The 20,625-nt window shown below is 37.8% G+C and overlaps 4 protein-coding genes across 4 annotated transcripts; all 4 read right to left on the reverse strand.

The window, feature by feature from the left end:
* Positions 1-285: 285 nt before the first annotated feature.
* MONOS_3543 (uncharacterized protein) lies at positions 286-1,317 on the reverse strand (the record flags this gene model as incomplete). Its single annotated transcript, XM_067873550.1, has 1 exon — positions 286-1,317. One exon carries the CDS (start codon positions 1,315-1,317, stop codon positions 286-288), a length of 1,032 nt encoding a protein of 343 aa, XP_067730840.1.
* Positions 1,318-1,390: 73 nt separating this feature from the next.
* MONOS_3542 (uncharacterized protein) lies at positions 1,391-3,334 on the reverse strand (the record flags this gene model as incomplete). Its single annotated transcript, XM_067873549.1, has 4 exons — positions 1,391-1,412; positions 1,650-1,755; positions 1,970-2,526; positions 2,979-3,334. The coding sequence occupies 4 exons, from the start codon at positions 3,332-3,334 to the stop codon at positions 1,391-1,393; spliced, it is 1,041 nt and encodes a 346-aa protein (XP_067730841.1).
* A 5,179-nt stretch (positions 3,335-8,513) lies between these two features.
* On the reverse strand, positions 8,514-9,158 carry MONOS_3541 (uncharacterized protein; the record flags this gene model as incomplete). Its single annotated transcript, XM_067873548.1, has 1 exon — positions 8,514-9,158. The coding sequence occupies one exon, from the start codon at positions 9,156-9,158 to the stop codon at positions 8,514-8,516; it is 645 nt and encodes a 214-aa protein (XP_067730842.1).
* Positions 9,159-9,856: 698 nt separating this feature from the next.
* On the reverse strand, positions 9,857-19,464 carry MONOS_3540 (uncharacterized protein; the record flags this gene model as incomplete). The annotated part of the gene is made up of 1 exon (XM_067873547.1): positions 9,857-19,464. One exon carries the CDS (start codon positions 19,462-19,464, stop codon positions 10,363-10,365), a length of 9,102 nt encoding a protein of 3,033 aa, XP_067730843.1. The 3' UTR covers positions 9,857-10,362.
* Positions 19,465-20,625: the final 1,161 nt, after the last annotated feature.

A 20,625-nucleotide genomic window follows, 5' to 3' on the forward strand; every position in this document is an offset into this window, starting at 1 on the left:
AAATTCTCAATATTTTGGATCATTACTGGCCTTGGAAGACGAGTTTCGTTGAAATGACTTGAACCCCAGATGACAATTCTGCTCAATCTGTCAGTTTTAGGAATAATATAAGACACTTTCCAGAAGTCCTGAATTTACTGTTTTTGAACACAGGATTCAACAATATCGCGAACTCCAGCTTCTTCCAGTGCATCTTCCAGACTGATCAAAAGATATCTTCCACTTTCGTCATTTCGCTCAATCTCTTCTATGTCCTCAGAAAATAGTTCTTCATGCTCAGACTCATCAAGGCTTCTTTTCCAAAAAACTTCGAATTCGGCACATTGCAGGACAGCAAACGCACTCTTCAAACGAAACAAACTTCCAATCAGCAACTTTAACTTGTGGAAATACGTTTAAGCGAGATCGTCTGCGAACAACTGCAGGCTTATTCTCCTCCTCCTCTTCCTCCTCGATCGGATCAGACTGTTCAACCCTGCTGATTCGTGCTGGAAGCATGAAAGCGATGCATCTCTCTCTGATTCTCTGAACAGTCAGAATCAGCACAAACGGAGAAGCATACTTGAAATCTGCACAAAACTCCAGAAATTCTCGAATTATTCCCGAAGCAAATGCAAATGGAAGCTCTCTCGTTGCATTCAACAGCACGAAATATACAACAGCCGCTGCTGTTGCCTGTACACACTCAAATGTTTCTGGACAGTACAAAGGAGAAAGTATTTTGCTTTCATCCATCGGGGCACTCAGCGGAAACAGAAAATGCAGCTTTTCCACCAGCATCCTGAAAAAGGGCTGAAGAAGCGTATAATCGCAGGCATCGCAGGTATAAAGGGCATCACACTCCATACCTTTGTAGTTTGTTACATTCACACATCCCAAAATGCAGGAAAGAAAGGCGTTCAGACGGAGAGCGTAGGAGGATCCGTGGTATCTCAGAATGGACAGACTGCACCGGCAGTTTTGAAGATAAGTCTCAAAAGCGTCAGCGCCACTCAGGATTTCTTTTTTTAGTCCACACAACGAAATAGCAGCAACTCGGCTCCTTGCTTCCTCAAACAGCAGCAGCTTCTCTTCCAACTCGCTGACAGTGAGACAATCTTCGGTCTTTCGCTCCATCGCAAGCAGAAAAGGGTCGATTTCTTCGAGTCGTATTGATAACCCCCTTTCATACTGTACTTGCACATAATCTGTCTTTTCACTTCCTGATTGTTCAGAAGATTCTCTGTGAACAATTTCCTTCATTTCTGCCTCCACTTTACCCAAAGAATCCAAAATTCTCCTTCCACAAAATGCAATCACTTTTCTCTTCAGACTCATTGGAATGAACAAAACCAAGCGATCCAAGAAGTTTCCGGCCAAATTGCAGAAACGAGCCATCGGAAATCTGTGATTATGAAACATTGCAGCAGCATCTAATCAATTCAAAAAAAAGAAATGAAAGAAAAAAAGTAAAAAAGTGAAAAAAGAAAAGGAAAAGGAAAAGGAAAAGGAAAAAGAAAAAGAAAAAGAAAAAGAAAAAGAAAAAGAAAAAGAAAAAGAAAAAGAAAAAGAAAAAGAAAAAGAAAAAGAAAAAGAAAAAGAAAAAGAAATTCGTACAAATATTTGTTGTTTTTCAAAATAAAAAGATGACAAAAGAAAAGAAGTCACACGATATTAAATGGGAAAGATTTATAATCAGTCTTTCATATAATCTAATTGGAAGCTCCAATCTTATGGAATTATTTCCGTAAGAATCGACAGGATGACTAATAACCTCTGAAATCATTAATTAAACAGAAAAAAAAAAGTTTCGAAAATTATGAAAAGATAGATGATAAAAATAAAATAAAATAAAATAAAATAAAATAAAATAAAATAAAATAAAATAAAATAAAATAAAATAAAATAAAATAAAATAAAATAAAATAAAATAAAATAAAATAAAATAAAATAAAACAAAGAAAAAAAAAATATGTGTGTGTATAAGTACCTTTTAGTTTGAGAAGAGATTGATTAACAAATAAGCGGCACAAAGCAAGAAGGCTGTCTCTGATCATTGTCATTTTTGGCGTCAGATCGCATTCAGTCAGCGGAGCATAAATCTTGTCACAATCCATCGACTCTGCCTCATCTGAATTTTCAGCATCTTGTTCATTTATTTCCTTAAGTCTCTTTTGCTCATTCTTTTTAGCTTCGATGAACGCTTCTTTGAATCCATCTTCAAGTTCAATGCCTTTTGCGAGCACGGCCACGACTGGATAAACTGGGCAAAGACACGTGCAGTCGTAGAAGAACAGAGAAAAAGTTATTGCTGCTTTCAACCGAATGTCAAAGGGAAGAAAAGCGGGGGAGAACTTGAACAATTGTTGATCTTTTGAAATAGGTGAGGAAGAAGAAGAAGAAGAAGAAGAAGAAGATGGATGTGAAGAAGAAGATGAAGATAGAGAAAAAAAAGAAAAAGAAAAAGAAAAAGAAAAAGAAAAAGAGGAAGAGGAAGAGGAAGAAGAAGTCGTATCTCGACAATCATTTTGCTTTCGTTTTATTGAGCTGTCGAAAGGATATTTTGATTTTGCATCGGTTTTTTCTTTTCTGTTGCCTGAAGAGTTTAATTTGCTGCTCTTGCTATTCGCCTCTGGATTTAAATAACTTTGCACTATTTTTTCGTTTGGAATGTTATAAAGCTGCCATTCTTGGTGATCGTCATGAATGTTTGGAAGGCTTTGCCTCTTTCTTCGTTTCCAGCAGCAATCTCAAGCACAGACAGTATAAGCTTATAGTCAGACACGAATTGATTGACCTTTCTTTCTGTGAAACGCGGGAGGTGAATAACTTTGTTTTTGAAAGTTAGCAACAGCGAAAAAGCATCCGATAAAATCGATGAATCTTGACACCTATTTAAAATGCTGACAACTCCGTTGATGATCCCTTGGCTTGCTACAAAAATAATTTCGTCTCTTTCGCACAACCTTAAAATATGATGCTGCAATTTTAGCAACAACCCAAACACTTCATCGTTATCTGTTGAAAGAATGTGATCAACTGCAGATCGAACCAATTCTTTTTCACTTACAATCTTGTGCAGAAATGGAGACTTGCAATAATCTGATTCTCCACTTTTCCTCTTTGGATGCGAGTCTTCTGAAGGCATAGATTCTTTCGTTTTTTCTTGTCCGACAGGTGGAACATTCTTTTCTTTAATTTTTCTAAACGTTGGCGAATATGACGCAGGATTCATAATAACCTCGAGAATCTTTCCAAAGGTTAAAACTTCATTGTCATTGCTTGTCGATTTCAGCACATCCGCTCCTTTTTCAACCAGTCCAGTGAAAATTCTAAATGGAACACTCTCCATCATACCAATGCATAATTCAACACTTTTTAACATATCTTTCGATCCATTGAAAAAGTCATCTTTCTTCATCTTCTTTGAACTTTCAAAAATGAAAAAACGGTTCATGAACGATTGTTTTCAAAAAGCAAACACAAACTTTAACCTTTTTAACAATGAGTCCAATTGTTTAACAGCTAAAAAATATAATATTTCTCAGTAACAGATAAATTACATTATATAGCTTAAATACCATCTGTCTCAACTTCAAAAATTTGTGTGCTTTGTATGAAACACAAATATTTTGCATGTAACCAAGAATTTTAGTGGTTATAGATTGAATTAAAAAGTTTAAAAATAAAAACAACAATATCACAGAAATTATTCTTAACGATTAAATAATACTTACCGCACTTATTCTGTTGTAAATTCTTTTCCTTTTCCTCGTCTTTTTCGGCATGGACAAAGAATTGTTCGATAAAGTTTTTTCTTAAACCCATTTTTTATTCTGAAATAAAAAATGAAAAAAATAATAACAAGAAAGTGATACGTATATAATATTTATCATGCAACACACTTTCAAAAATGAAAAGATAACTGCATGATGACATTTTAACTTTATCCTCTTTTTTCCCCTTTTATTTGACTGTTTCAAATTGAAAAGTTCCAATAAAAAAACGAAAAAATAAAAATGTCAATTCAATTCAAAAAAATTTTTTTTCTAGCAACCTGATGAGTGAAATGAAACGAAAAGAAGAAAAAGTTCAATTTTTGTGCATCAAAATAAAAAACATCTCACATTCTCAGACATTCACAAAATAATCAGAAATATTCAACGATAATTCATTGAAACATTCACAACTGAAAATATTAATCATTTCATAAAAGCTTGCGATATCATCTTCGTATCCTTCTTCTTCCATCTTGTCGAATATTCTTCTCTTCGTTTTCTTCCATTCTTCGCATTCGTCTCCCACAACCTCATTTTCTCTCACAGCAATTGAAAGCTTCGCAAAGAATATCAAGAATTCACACATCAGGCAATCATCAAATGTTTGATCGTGAATTTCCATCAAAACGAAATCAAAAACTCCGCTTTTCAGCAAATCATTGAAAACAATAAAAGTTGGCTGGTAAATTATCATTTTCACTAAAATGCCACAACATCGATAGACAACATTGATGTGATTCTCCCTTGCTGCTCTGCACAATCTTGTCATGCAACTGAGCAATTCAATATGCACTTCGTTACAAATCTCGAAACATTCAAAGAAAATTCCAATTATATCAAGCCATCTGTGCACAATTACAAAATCAATCATTTTCATTCTTCTTTCTGCATCTTTTTCTTTTCTCTTCCAGTCAACGCATCTTGTCAGCTCTTCCAGTTCTCTTGCTACCTCTCTCACATGACACAATCCATTCTCAACCACACCTGTCAAATCGTTGCCCTTAATATATCTATGCATCAAAATGCTCCAAGCAGATTGATATGCAACATGTGTAAGATTGTGATGTTTCTGATGATATTTGATAATTCCTTGAATCTTTTTCAAATACTTGTTTTTTTTGATCTCCTATTTAAAAGCAATGAAGGAAAAATCATTAATGTTAAAAAGCAAAGATGCTTGCATACATTTCCTTCACACAAGCAACTCAAAGCAAGCAAAGCCATTTCCACTTCTTTTTGCGTTGTCTCGTCTCCCTTTTTCTTCAATGCAACTTTCAGAATGCAAGGCACACAAATAGAAAGCAATTTCTCGCTCAAGATATAACAACTGTGAAGCATTGCATGGCATTCACAAAGATCAACAAGAAGATTTTCATTATTTTTTTTATTTTTCTCATTTTTATCAATAATCATTTTCTCAAATCTTCTGCATAACAATGAACTACGAAAGGCAGAATTCCACAAGTTCAAAAGAACTTTGTAATATCCAACATGCTTCAGTAACACAATTGCATTTTCCATTGTAATTATCTTTTCTTCAATCATTTTGTCCACTTTATTGAACAGTTCTGTTGCTGAAATTGATTCGAATCCTTTTTCATCCATTCTATCAATCGCTTCATTCATTTCTTCAATAATCTGTTTTTGCTCAATTTCTGTACAACGCTCCAGTTCATCAAGCAATTCTTTAAAAGAAAAAGAAAGAAAAGAAAAAAAAATTTTCATTGAAGATTCAAGTTCAATAATGTGCGAAAACCTTGAAATTTTTCTGTGCATGCAACATCCTTCATGATTTTCATAGAGATGCAACAAGAAGATACATCATTTTTGGTATTCACAAAGAATACGGATTGTAACAAATAGATATATTTAGCAAAATATATAATTTCAAAACAGTCATAAAAATATCTGTGATCGCACCTCGTTGCTTGACATTGGTGGCTTTGACAAGTATTTAAGGAGTAAAACAACAATAAATAATCTTGATTATTCTATTATGGGAATTCTGATCAAATTAGAAAACAATAATTTCCAAAATGAAATATCACCAATTGAAATGTTGCAAAAGAATAACATGAATTTCATAATGCTGCTTATAATGTTTTCGTTTCAGTTCGTTGATAAGAAAATTTAGCCTGAAGAACAAATTAATAATAAATCAGAAAAGTTAAAGGTGAACAACTGTACGTTTGTGTCTTTTTCAATAATGAAATAAATTTGGAAGATTATTCTGTCCATTCCTTTTTCCAATTCAAAGAACTGATGAATGAATCAAAAAGGCAATTAATTCTTTCCATAGTGAATAAACGCGTAAAGATGAAAAAAGACATATTGCGAATGGCAGGCAGGCAAATGATTAAGGCATTTATGTATTGAAGAATGAAATGAATTAAAAGCAAAACAAGAAAGTGGAAGATGAAAATAGAAATGGATTTGAAAAGAACATGAAAAAAGAAGAAGAAAGGAATAAGAGACTGTTGGAAAGTGACAAAACTGGGAAACAAGACAACAATAATCAAAGATTTGATCAACCTGTCAAAAGTGAAGAAGAATGTTTTGCTGGTTTGATTATAAAAAAGGAAAAAGGAAAATAAGTATTTTTTTAAATTATGAGGAAGCGACTTTCATTATTAAAAAAAAACCAAAAGGATTGAGTGTGTTTGAAGCATTTGGAAAGATGTGCCTGAATTATTGATTGTTTCCCTTGCCGATATCTCGATTTCATGTTTGAGCAACACTTTCATCGAAAAAGCATCTTTTGTCAAAAGAAAGTTTGTGAACGAAAATGGTCAATAAAAATCATTTGAATGAATGAATATTATATTTATAACTCAAAAGCATTATCCAAGCAATCAATCAGGTGAAAGTCTTGTTCAGAATTTTTTTCTTCTTTTCCCACTCTTGATATTCTCAATAGTTCTTGAATGAGAGCCAGTCATAAAACTTTTCTCATCAACTACTTGTCATCTTGGTGAACACATTCTTCAAAGGAGAGAAAGAGTGTTTTTGAGTTCTTAAATTGCAGAGCAAAAGCAAATGCATTGAAACTTTCAAAGGTGCTGTTAACTGTTCTTTCTTTGAAATTTCACCAATTGAAAAAGACAGTTTCATTCGGAAAGCCGTTATTGTTTGCATTTGTCAATGTGATTTTTTTGTGAGAAACACAACAGTGAAAGGATGTTGATAGAAATGTTGATTGTAAAAGTGTCCTTTTTCCTTTTTTTTTTGCTTGTCTGATTTCTGGTCGTTCCACAAATGACACTGCACCAAATGTGCAATTGTTTTGGTAGACGAACATGGAGGCTTGGTCCCTCTCATGATTTTTGTGTATCAAACATGGACAACAATGAATTTGTGATAACAGGCAAGATAAAACAATTCCATGAATGTGATAAGAGAGAAAAAGGAAAACAATCACAATTAGTTTTGTTTGGATTAAAAATGGTGATAAATGATGAAATGATAACATTTGTGGGAAAATGTGAAAAAAACAGAACAAATCAAACAAAAAGAAAAAGAAAAAGATCATCAGTTCTGAGAGCACACTCAAAATGCAGAAAGAAGACAATGCATCAAACAAAATCTGTCTCGAATTGTTTGAAATTGGTTTTTATGTTCTATGGGAAAAAAAAGCTTTTCAGCACTTTTGAAAAAATAAATTGTTTAATCAATTTGATTCACAGTTATCATGTGTCATTATCTTTGACATGCTCATCGTTATTTCTTCTCTTAAAACAGAATCAGTATTTTTTTAAATAAGAACATGTTTTGCCTGTGGATGTTTGCATTTGGAACCGTTTCTTATTTCTTTCAACAGATATTTATGAAAGAGTTGAAAGTGAAACGTGTCAGATGAGAACAGTTTTTTCATGTTGTCAATCAACAAGTATGTTGCTCATATATCTTCACATTGTCATGAAAAATGGAAAATTTGCCTAGATCCCCTTTGAGACATCCTTTGAAATTCCTATTATGTGAGTGAATGTGAGTGCAAAAAAATTAAAACAACAATAAAGCACGAGATGAATTGATACAGAAACTCAAAAAGGATTTTTCATTCCTATTTGATCTCATTATTTTCCTCTTCTTCAAAACTTTGTTGCTCAAAAACAGATTCTGATATTTTGAAAATAAAAGGAAGATATGACATCATTTGTTGAATCTGAAAAACAAATGGAATCAGCTCACTCCTCAACTTTCACAGTCCCTCATTAAAAACAACTGTTGAAGTGCTATTGAACAAGGATTTCAAAATTAACTGTTTTCTCCAACTCCTTTCTTTCAAACACCTGATGGTCAACTGTTTTTGAAACACAACAATCTGGGATAATTCATTTCTTGCTCTATTATCATGTCATTCGATTATTCACTTTCAAACATTTCATCTTCTCCATCCCATAAGAAACAACGTCAAATCAATATTCTCAGTTTGTGTTCATTGAATTAACAATGTGAAATTCAATAAACAGCAACTGAATGTCTCTTTTCAGTCATGTCCAACAACAGAGTTGTCTTTCTGAGTGATGCTTCTCATGGAGGTGAACAAGAGCTGTTTCACAGATAAGACAAATGATTCACACACATAATACACATCTCTTCCGACACAGGCCTTGTTGGCTGAAAACACGATATTGGTGATGGAAAAGGTTGTAGTTGACACTTCTGAATCATCCTTGTGCTCGATCATGAGAGCACCGCCTCTTCCTCCAGAACTTGTATCCTCGCTCACACAGCAGCTGGAGAAGATGGTGTTGCTCACCGAAAATGTGTTGGCAGTGGAAGATGAGGCGAATGAGATGCACCCGCCATTGGTGGCAGTCTGTTGGTTTTGTGGAGCTGAGTCGATGTTGGTGATGGTGCAGTTGGTGAGGGAGAAGGAGAGGGCAGGGGAGGTGGCAGAGGAGAGGACACAGCTGGCGGGGGAGGCAGTGGAGGTGATATCGGTGATGTTGGAGGAGTTGAGGGTGAGGGGAGCTGTAAGGGAGGTGAGGTGGAAGATGCTTTGACTGTTGAGGGTGAGACTGGTGATTGCTGTGTGGTTGAGAGAGAGGGAGACAGCAGTGAGGAAGAAGAGAGGTGTGGTAATTGAAGATGAAGATGAGGCTGTTCCGGTGATGGTGGTGGTGTTAAGCTTGAGGGAAGGGGAGTTTTCAGAGAGGTGGAAGAGGATGGGGGTGATGGGATTTGATGAGTTGTGGGCGATGGCGAGGGCAGAGACTGCGAGGGAACCCTGAGTCTGTTGGAAGAGGGCAGACGAGGCAGATGGATCTGGTGAAGAAGATGTTGATGATGATGAGGATGAAAATGAAGAAATTGATGATGCCGATTGTGATGACTGAGAATATGAGTTTTGTGGTTGAGGAATACCACTGGAGGCGATGGTGGTGGCAGTTGTGCCATTTCCAGTGATTTTAGTGTCAACCGCGCTGAAGGTTAGTATTTGAGTGGGAACAAACGTTGAGGTGAGGAGGGTGAGGGAGACATCTTTGTTGATTGGAAAGTTTCCAAATGAATAATCAATTGAATCTCATGGAATCTGATGAAATCTCCCATAAACATTGTAATCACTTCCGCTGTAGAAAATGATTCTTTTCTAAAACTTATTTTGTTAACCAGCTGTTGTGTTCAGAAATGTCTGTTCCTCTGTTGTTTTGTTCTCGTTTTGTCAGATTTGATTGCACCGTTGGAACATATTCATTTCAAAGAAGTTTCATCATCAAAATATTAACTACACTCCCTTCCTCTTTGGAACATAACTCTTCCTTCAAAGCCAAAGCAACATTGAGAAAAACCAAGAAAGAGAAAGTTGCCATTATTTCATTCTTTTCATCCACGGCTCAAATCACTCATTCAATCGACAAGTGTCCATTTGCAATATCGAAACCCCAGTTGCTCAATCAGTTCTTCTATTCATCAGCAATGACGAAGTCTTTTCAAAAAAGCAACAATTGTTGACGAGCTTCCACAAACTCTCCATTCAGCATTCACATATTCAGCGATGAAATATGAATTTTCAGACAGCTGAGTTCTCAGCAAAGCATCTGGATCTGTGCTCATGAAGCGCTCGCTCCCTTCAAAAAAAGTTCTCTTCCTTTCTGTTCAAATAAGTTCAAATTCTTTTAAAAATGAAAAATGAAAAAACTTTTCAAAATAATAATAATAATCATATAACACAGTGAAAAATAATCGCATCAAGGCAAGAGCAAGAGTGACGCGCAAAGATAACATCAAAAAAACTCTTCCACAAGGAAATACTTATAAAAAACGGAGAAAGATATAAAGAAGAGTCGAGCGCGTGAAATGCAACAAAGAGCTTGCTCAAAATCATAATTCAAAAACCGAAATAAAACGTATTTATAACAACTTTTTTCTTTTGGGAAAAAAAATAAACAAATAATCGCACACAAATTTCATTTCAAAAATATTCATTATTTTGATAAAACAAATAATTGCGCCATAACAAGAAAAAAATACTCTTTTGAAAGAATAAAAAAGGAAAATAAATAAGAAGCATACGCAACAACAACAACAACAATAATAATTATTATTATAATAATAATAACAATAATAAAACATCACTGAACATGCACATAAACCTTTCCATTCATTCTTTCAACAATGCTATCACTTCCGCCAAACTGGGTCTGCCATTTGGCTCATCTCCCCACATCTTCTCGATCACCTCAATCAGCTCTTCTCCTTCGATTCCTTCTGTCAGCGGTCGCACCCCATCCCTCATCATCTCCTGTGCTTCCTCCGCATTGCATTCACTCAATGGCACTTCCCCGGTTGTCATCTCATGCAGAATCAGTCCAAGTGTGAAAACAACTGCCTTTTCAATTCCCTCTTCTTCATCTCCCGCTTCAGGTGCCTTCCATCGCTTCATTTCCTCTTTCTGTTTTTCATCAATCAGCTCTTTTGTCAATAGGTATATTTCATTTTCGTTTCCTTCTTCAACAAAAATTGTATATGGGCACAATTGTTTCCCCATCATTTCCACCCTTTCATCTCCAACAGAAATCAAATGCTCAAACAGCTCTGCAACTGCCAAAACCACCTTCTTCCCATCAACAACATCCATCGCTCTTGTTCCCATGGTGAAATTACCTTGAACGGAATGAATCGCCGAATACAATGTTTTGATGTTCTTTTTCTCCTTCTCTCGAAATGGATTCTTCGCTGATATCACGTTGAATGAATGTGATTGTGGTATTCCAGAAGCAGAAGCATTCTCAGAAAATGGTAATGGAGATTCCAAATCTGGAAGATCATTTTCATTCAAAATTCCATCGTTGCTCATCGAAGGAGGATCTGGAAGATCTTCTTCATCGTTGTCAATCAGAAGTGGAATTTGGCTTGTCATCCCTTCCAGCAATGTGGATGGCATTTCACTCATCTCAAACTCTCTTCTGCTCTCTTCTTTTTGCCTTTCAAGCCTTTCCACAATTTGTGCATATTCCCAGCGCGCCTTCTCAGCTTTCTTTTCCGCATCTTTCAGCTTCCTTCGCAGAAGAGCCACAATAATCGCAAATGCCACCAAAGCAATAAGCAGAAGAATCATGCAAGCCACAAATGCAGCAATTCCCCATTCAGACTTTCCCGCTCCTTTGGCAGCATCATCTTCTCCCTTTCGTTCGGGCTCGCTTCTGTTCTTCAGAATGAACGTCTGAGTCGTCGAAGGAGAATCAGCATCCCCAAACACAATGCACACCCTCACTTCTGCACTCGCCTCTGCTCCCCTGACCATCTCCAACCCAATTGCACCATGAACCTCCTCTTCGCTCACAAATCCTGTGTCTGTCAGCTCACATGCCTCAATCTGTTCAACATCTCCAACAGACAAAACAATCCGAAAAGACAGGTTGCACGGAAGGAGAAGCGTGCCCCTGAATATCAGATTCAACAAGTTTTCATTCTCCTCTGTTTCCACCGAATGAAGCGTGGGGATAAAAAATGGCGATGCTCGTTCTCCAGCAATCCCCTTCAGCACGCACCCATCATTCAGGATCCACATCGATGAACTTGGTAAAACTCCATCTCCTCCTTTCAAGCTCACAACATCCAAAACTCCCGAATCGGAACAAAGCATATTTCTTCGAACAGAATCATATTTATCAATCCCTGGCTTATTGCTTGAAAATTCCCCTTCAGCAAGAGATAAGCTCCCTCCTCTGACAGACAGTGCACCCTCCGAACTGTTTGAAAACGTTGAATATTTAACATCACTCTTGCATTCTGCAGCTTCAACAAGCGATCCATTCCATTTGCATATTTCTTCAGTCGCTTTAGAATTAAGAGTACTTCCGCTAATTTCTCTCCATCCATCAAATGTGCAAGCATCAATTATCAGACTTCTGCTGCAAAATACGCTCATATGTTGGCCTTTTGCGATCTGACACGAGCAACAACCGAGCGTATTGTTGAACAACTGAACAGACTTCTCTGTCAGACAGAATATTGTTCTTCCTTCACTTCCTCCGCAGCTGATATTTGAGAAGATGCAAAGTGATGCCGAAAATGCCTTTTCGCTTCCCACCTCTCTGTCATTCGTAGCAAGAATCTCGCCTTCATCAACACAAATTGCGCTTCCTTCTTTCACTTCAATATTCTTCAATTCGCTCTGAAGCAAGCTTAGAGTAGCCTTTTCTGAACATGAGATAACTGCTTCCTGCGCTTTCGCTGAACTCACCATTAACTGGGAAGCTGTAACCGTGCTTCCTTGACAGGAAATCAAGTATTTCCCACTTATTCTTTCCAAAACAATACTTTCCATGTTTGCAGTTGCTCCGCTCTCACAATTGATGATATAATTCTTGACTGCAAAATCGCTGAAAGCAGATTCACTTATTAAAAATGTTCCTCCAGCAACTGTAATCAAGCTTCCATCAAATCGAATGCCATTTTCACTGCCAATGAAGCTGCACCCATTCATTCTTAGCTTGCCTTCTAATGCTCCAACCAGCGACGAATGGGCAATCTTTAATCTGCTGCCAAACACAAACGCTACGTTGTCTATCTCAACGTCTTCTTCAGTTGAAATGGCCCATTCCCTTTCTGCACTTTTCGCAATTGGGCTGTTCATTGACACAGTGCACGATTTATCGAGCGGTTCCACGCTTATTCCGGATAAGTCGACTTCTCCTTCAACATTCGCCAGCAAATCAACAAACATTGTTCGAAACCTGCCTTCTGACACGTGCTTCACCCCAACCTCAATCGTTCTGCATGGCTTTGCAAAGCTTCCGCATCGCTTTCCATTTTCTCCGTTCGATGAAACGAGCACCTGCTCTCCTCTGAAGAAAATTACCTCTTCAATCAAATCACGATCGCCTTCTTCTGCATTCATGCCAGAATCTCTCCCGAATATCGCATTCTGCGAATCAAACACAGACTCATCAAAGTCAATCAAAAACTGATCTTCCGTCACTTGCGAATCGATGTTCACACACAAAATAAACACATCCCGCCCAGAACTTGCATTGTTAAAACTAAAGTGAACATTTTTAAACAGAAATCCCAGCGGATTATCGTTTGACAAACGGTCACTCTTGCCATCATCCAAAATATTTTCACAATCCAAATAAACTCCTCCTCCCTTTCCAAAAGTCGTGGAGGCAATGCATTTTCCAAGAGATGTGCTGTTGACGTCAAGCATAATCATGTCGCTGTTTCCTGATCCAAGTGCAAGCATCATGCTCCCTCCTTTTCTTGAAATGCCGCTTTCGCAGTTCTTCAAAACGCATCCGTTTATCTGATATTTTGCATTGCTCGATATTCCGCAGCTCAGAAGGCAGCTTCCATCATTCTCTCTGATAATATCGATCATGCGACACGAAACAAGCTCAAGTTCGCAACCGCCACTCATCAGAGAAGAACCAGCGAATTGAGGACTCTGGCTTCCTTCTAAAAATGGGGTGCTTCTTTCACTCATTGATAAAAGTGGGTATCGCAAGCGCAATCCTTCAAACAGGCAATCCTCAATTTTGCCAACAAAGTCTGCAGCCCAAAAACGCAATGGCTTGGAATCAAATGACAAATTTCGCAGAGAAAAATCCTTCATTTCAAACAATCCTGAGCGAACTTCAACTAAGCAATAAGAAATTGCATCGCTAATATCCGTGCTGATCAAAACGGAGCATTTGTTCACGTAAAACTTTCCGCTTGATGATAAAATCAGGACTGATTGTGAAGATGTGAATTCAGCCGGAACGGAGAAAGTGAGGAATGTGAGCTTCAATTCTTTGCTGTTGAAGAAAACGCTGTCTTCTGATCCAGTCGATGATGAAGATGAAGTCAACGAAGCTGCAACAGAAAATAAGGCAGGAGCATTTTGAGTTGACAAAATCTCGCAATCAGACAGATCAAAACAATTCTCCACATTTGCCGAATTCTCAATCAGAAGCTGAGAGGTCGGTGGCTCAGATTCGGGTGAGCGTGTTACGTGCTGCATTCCAGTTGAGAAGGAGGAGCACGGGAGAATATCTCTTCCACAGCAAATAATGTCGGCCCCATAAATAGCAGATACAACAATTTTCTCAGAAAAATAATCAACAAAAAACGTGAGAAGATCAACCGCTTTGTCTGTGAAATACTTTGTATCCATTCCAGAAAATGCCTTTGCATCTGAAGTCCAGTCTTCGAGCTGTATCAGAACTTGGTTTGATTTCACAGAATTGCAAATGTCGGTGCATGTTATAAAGACGTTCTTCCCCAAAGACGCCGCATTATCCGAAAAGATTGTCTTCTCAAAGACAAAGTTTGCATCGGCGCCTGTGGAGTCGATGAAGCAAAATCCTCCTTTCCCAGTCAATTGTGAGCAGCTGCACGAAGAAACAACGCTGAGCTCATTTCTTGAATATCCTTTAACACTCAATGACCCGCCTTCCCTAAACTTTATTTTCATTCCTCCGCCTTCGTTGCTTTCTAATGCTGTCAATCTCGTGATCGAGCAATTTATCAGCGAGAGAGCCAAAGACAGTGTATTGGCTTGTATTATTGATTCAGAATTACCTTCTTTTGTGATAATGTCATCGAACGAGCAGTTCGTGAATATGAATTCACAGCTCCCTGCATTCTTCAGCTGCTTTTGCAGAACAGGCGCCTCAGCAGCAATAAAAAGTGAGGATGTTTGAAGTGTCACAGACAAAAGGCGGCTTTTCTCAAAGGTCGCATTGACCGATTGCGCAATCACGAAAGGCGACGCGGAAAATAGAAGATTTTCGACGGTGCAGCTGTGAAACAACAATTTTCCATCTGTAACAAATATGAGTGAACACTCAATTGGAGAAGGAAAGTCGCTTTGCTTTCCAAAATTGCAGGAACTGAGCTTTAACACTCCCTCTGAAGCAGAAGATTTGATGACTGACAATTGCTGCCCAATAAACTCAGATGGCAACAAAATTATAACATTGGCAAAGTTGCAACACCCTGTTATGTCAATTACTGTGTCTTTATTGCTTGGAGATAGATCTGAGCAAATGGTTATTCCTGCTTCTTTCGAAGTTGAAGATGCCGAAAGAGTCAAATCCAGAAATTCGAAGCACGATTCGACTTCGACCAACGAGCCGAGAATGATCTCCTTGTCAGAACTGTCGTTCTTCACATTGTTCAGGCCTCTCCAAATTGAATGGCATGGAAAGTCTGCTGAGCCGCATCGAAGGATATCGTAGCCTGTGCTGGACACGTGAACCTTGTCTGACACGAACTGAACCAAAAAAGCAGCCAAATCCATTGAATCAAAAATGGCGTCTTTGCCAACATACTCTTTGCCTCCTTCGGCAGCTGGATCTCCAACAGGCAAGAACAGCTTATCGGCAGACACAGACGCGTTCAACGAATCAAAATCAAAAAAGAGATTTTTGCCGATATGAGCTCTGTTGTTTGAGTATTCTGACTCGGCACTTAAGTCATACTGACCTTCGCTTTGGCGCTTGCTCAAATAGAGGAATCCTCCTTTTCCAGTTGCCTCGTTGCAGAAACACTCTTCAATTTTGCATCCAGCAATGCTAATTTCCCCTGTGTCTTTTAGCCAAACGTTGATTACTCCGCCCTCTTTGCATTCTGGACTGCCAACATCGCTGAAATTGCATTCGTTAATGTTTACTGCTCCTTCTAATTGAGAAGAAATGATCGGGCTCATCGTTGTTAGTGGAGATGCAGAGCATTGAGTAAATGAAGTGTTCGTCAGAGATAAAATGCCTTGTCCTCCGGTTGTCTCTGTGAAGAATGTCGATGACAATATAATTGCTCCAATGGAAGTTTGGTTGAGCGCAATTGTTGATGACCCCGCGTATTTGATGAATGAGCCCTCCAGAAAGAAGCTGTGCTCCCCAATAGAGCAATTATCAAGCAGCACCGTTCCGGCTATGACTTCAATAACAGTCAAATAAATAGAAGAATCCAATTCTTCGCTTTCAAAGCTTGTGTCATCAGCAATAAGTGAACTATCTGTTGAAATGAGTGCTTTCAGCACGTTTTGCACAGAAGGCAAATACAGTTCGATCTTGTTAAATGTGAGAGAATCGTGGTTCAAAATAACTGCATCAAAAGCAGCGCTTGCAACGTTAAACAGAAGCCTTGAAGGCGAAGAACTTGAAGAAGACAAAATCGTCATCGAAGATAAATCGATTGGCTTGCTGATGACTGCTTGTGTTATGATTGATAATCCTTTGTTTTCGGCAGTTGAATCAAGAATTTTGTCCATTCCGTATTCAACCGTCAAGCAGGGGTCACTTTCATTGCCGCATCTGAACCAGTCTTTCCCATGTTCAGAGCCCGCATTCTTCACATTCACAATCGCTTTGTGTCCAACCAAAAGCAAAATAAGATCAACATGCTCATCAACAGAAGACGAATTGCACCCAAACATCATGTTTCCAACATCTGTTTCTGAAGTGAAAGCAATCCCAAATTTTTCATATGAAACGCAAGCATTCAGATTTGGTGCTTGGATGTATATATCTTTGCCATGCTTCGCCTTATTCGACTCGAAGCTGCAGTCAGAAAATCTGTAATCGCTGCTCATCTCTTTCATCAGCAGAAATACGCCTCCTCCTTTTCCTGCTGATTCACTGGCAGTATTCGACGATATTTCACATCCATCAATTTCAAATTTTTTATTCGCTCCAATTGCAAATGAAATGGCTCCTCCATCGATGGAGTTTGTGCAAGACGACGAAGAAAAAATGCACAATGTAGCATTAAATGAGCCTTTGCAAGCCGAAGAAGAAATGACAACGCATGAGCTCGTTTCTTTGGTTGATGAAATTCGTTCGAAGCTGCAATTGAACAGCTCAATTTGTTGCGAAGATGATCCACTCCCAGATTGAGAGATAAGGCCTGCTTTAGCAGAAGTGAATATGAGATTCGCAAAGCTGCAACTGGAAAAATCGAAATTCCCGTTTTGGATGATGAATGAAGAACGAGAGCATCTCAAATCGCCTGAAGCAGTTAATAATGAATTTTCAAGAACAAGGCTGCCTCCGCTGATCGAAACAAGTGAAATTGTCAAGGCGTTTGAAGCACTTCCAACAAAAATACAATTTGTAAATGTCTGAACGCCACTTGACCCGCTCAAAAGGATTTGAATTGAACTTCCTCGAGGAGCTGAGTCGACTGAATAATCAACATTCAAGGATTGAAACACACCTGACGATATCAGAGCAGAATTCGCAGTTCCTGTGATTCCATCAAGTGTTATTGTTGCATTTGTTGCAGATTCATTTCTTCGAATGGTAACATTCGACACATCTGTTCCAGAAGAAGACACAGCAACTGTACCATTTGCTTTGACTGTGGGCGAAGATCCGTTTAGGCGTTGAACAGCCTGCGTAATTGTCCTGCAATGAGCGATAACTGACCCACAATACTTTCCATCCCCTCGCGACGCATTCGAAGCATGAATGATGGATGATGTGTATCCAAAGATGAACGGCATCAAGTCAAAATCCCCCTGAAATGTGGCATCATCACTTCCAAACCACGCATTCGTTCGATTTGGCACATACGTCGAAGTTGCTGCGGAAGAATAATAAGAGTCAAGATTTGCATTTGGCAATGAAGGAACGCATATAAAAACATCACGTCCAAAGCACGCTTGATTCGATGAGAATTGGCATCTGCTAATGACAAATTTTGATAGCGATCCATTTGCCGAGATGTGCAATGCTCCTCCTCTTCCGCTGCTTGAGCTGACACAGCAACTTGTAAATGTGGTATTCGCAAAGCTGATCTGAGGACTATCAGCATCTAAGCACAGCACACCGCCATTCACTCCTGTTGAATTAAGACTTGATATCGAAGATATTGAACAGTTACTAAGTGCAAGGGATTTTGGAAGATAGCCTGCGCTGAAAATAGCTGAATTATTATTTGAAATGGTGATATTCGTAAAATTACATAGCGAGAATGCTGCCTTTGTCACTCCATTTGCCATTTGAAATAAGCAATTGGTTGCTAATCTTATGTTCTTTGTTGTCACACGACTGAATGAAAGAGTTCCGTTAACAAAATTAAATAAACTGTAAGATAAGTATGTTGTCCAGCTGCTTGGTGTTGAAATCGTTATGTCAGAAACAGAAAGGTTGAAATTATAAGAACTACCACTGATTATCCTGCAATAATCTTTGTTCACGTTAATTGTGAATGTGGAAATTGATATGTTAACAGCTCCAGAAATAGAAATCATTGAAGATCCTGTGTATTTATTCAAATTAAAAATCACTTTTGTTTGACTTTCTCCGAACGCATCCACTTTCCCTCTTGCTGAATTAATGGTCCAAGAATCTGTCTCGTTGTAAGTCCCGTTAAGAAGTTTGATTCTCTTCAAATAATTTGGTCGCCTATTGCTGATGGCTGTGTTGACTGATTTGCACGCTGTGCTTGTATTTAATCCACAATTAACTGTTGCATTCCCAGCGGACGCAACAATCTGATATGGATCCATTTTAATAAGCTTTGAATAATTTGCTCCATCCATATGCACTCTATTTCCATCATTATATGTAAAACTTGATGAAAATGTTATATCAACATCTTTTGTTGTCCAATCGAAATTATGAACATAAAAATCCGGCCCAAGATCATATGTTGCCTTGCAATCATAAAAAACATTGTTTTGTATGGTTCCATATCCGACTTCATTAATGTATATCCCTCCTCCGTAATTTGCTGAGCAATTTTCAAATACGCAATCTTGAACCGTCAGATTATAATTAACACCAATTATTTCTCCATCAAAATAGAGGCCTCCACCGTTAGTTCCCGTGCAGTCTTTAAAAATCGTAGAAGTAATATTTGCATTTTTCCCTGTTATGCTTTGCTTTGCTTGAGAAACATGAAACAATGACGAAGGAGTTGAATGAGAGCAGTCATAAAATTCGCAAAGATCACAGACAAAATCTTGCGATGGCGAAGTAAAAGAAAGCCCATGAACAATGCCTCCATAAAATGCATCGTGAACATGAATAAATGCAGATAATTTTATTGTCGAAGAAAGAACAAAAGAATGATTTTCCTTTGCTGCAGCTTCATTTCCTGTTTTCACCTTGGTAGTGATGTTCATAAAACAACAGTGATAGACGGTTTCATAGCTTCCAATCCCTGAGCATAGTAAAGACGAAGATTTACTTGATAAGACCTTGAAATCAGAGAAATGCGAATTAATCAGTTTAATGCCAGATGAAACGTCATTTTGCAAATGCACCATAGAAGGCAACTGTCTTTTGTAATTAAAAATGTCTACCGAAATATTAGCAAGGAAAACAGAGCCCGACGAGGCAAACGGAGTAAATGCTTTCGAAGAATAAATAAATCTTGTGTTTCCACAAAAAAGCGTAGACTCTCCATCGAGAACAGAAATAGAACACTGCGATAAATCAACACAAAGAATATCATTAATTTTCAACGAAGAGTTTGCCAAAAGAAACAAAGAGTGCTGATTTGCAGAATCGCCGTAAAATGTCTGCTGCAGTCTTGTCGAAATTGATTCCTTCTTGCTGGAAAATATCTCATTTTTTCCAACCGCTCCATTTGCAGCTTCAAAAGCTGCGACAATGCAGAAATACAAAAATCCTATTTTTGTAAAATTTTGTGATCAAATGAAGTTATTATATGTCATTGATCAAAGAATGAATCTTTCAAAAATGACAATCTGTCGAAGTTTGCTTCTGTTATATAAAAATAATTATCGGTTTAATGCAGAAAGTTTATGGATGAAGAAAGGACGGATGAATCATTGATTATTTGCAAATAATCCTTTTCTCAGAAAATAGTGACTGAAAGTGATATTGAGCAAAATGGAAAGCAAGCAAATTAATTATAGTTTCAAAAAAGCTTTCTTGAATGTGCGTACCGGGATCAGAAGAAATTATCGAATATTGTTTCCCCATGTTGAATTCTGATTTAAAAGATGAAAAGCTTCATTCTTTTTGCCTTGTGCACTCTGTTGTTCAAAAACAAGTCTTGTCCAACTGCCTCCAAATGGATGCACCGTAAATGTAATTTATTCCTTTATATCTCCACACTTCCATTGATGGCCTGCACATGACTCATCATTTTCCCCTTCTTTGTTTTTCATTAATTCAATCTGGAGCTGATGTGGTGACTTCCATGAACATATCTTGATCGCAAAAGAAAACTGAACGATACACTTTCAGAGTGAAACAATATTCGACTTGCATTTATGGTTTTCAAGTTCAGTCTGACATGAAAGGATCATCATCTCAACAAGCTCCATTTGATATTTGAAAACCAGTTGAACAAGAAACATATTTTGGGCATGTTGTGGAAAACATCAAACATTACCAAGAGCATGAAAATTTGACACGATATGCATGCCACTCTGTCAGGGTGTTTCATTTTAACCGAT

The sequence above is a fragment of the Monocercomonoides exilis genome (genome assembly GCF_001643675.1).
Source record: "Monocercomonoides exilis strain PA203 chromosome Unknown scaffold13-1861174, whole genome shotgun sequence".
NCBI lineage: Eukaryota > Preaxostyla > Oxymonadida > Polymastigidae > Monocercomonoides > Monocercomonoides exilis.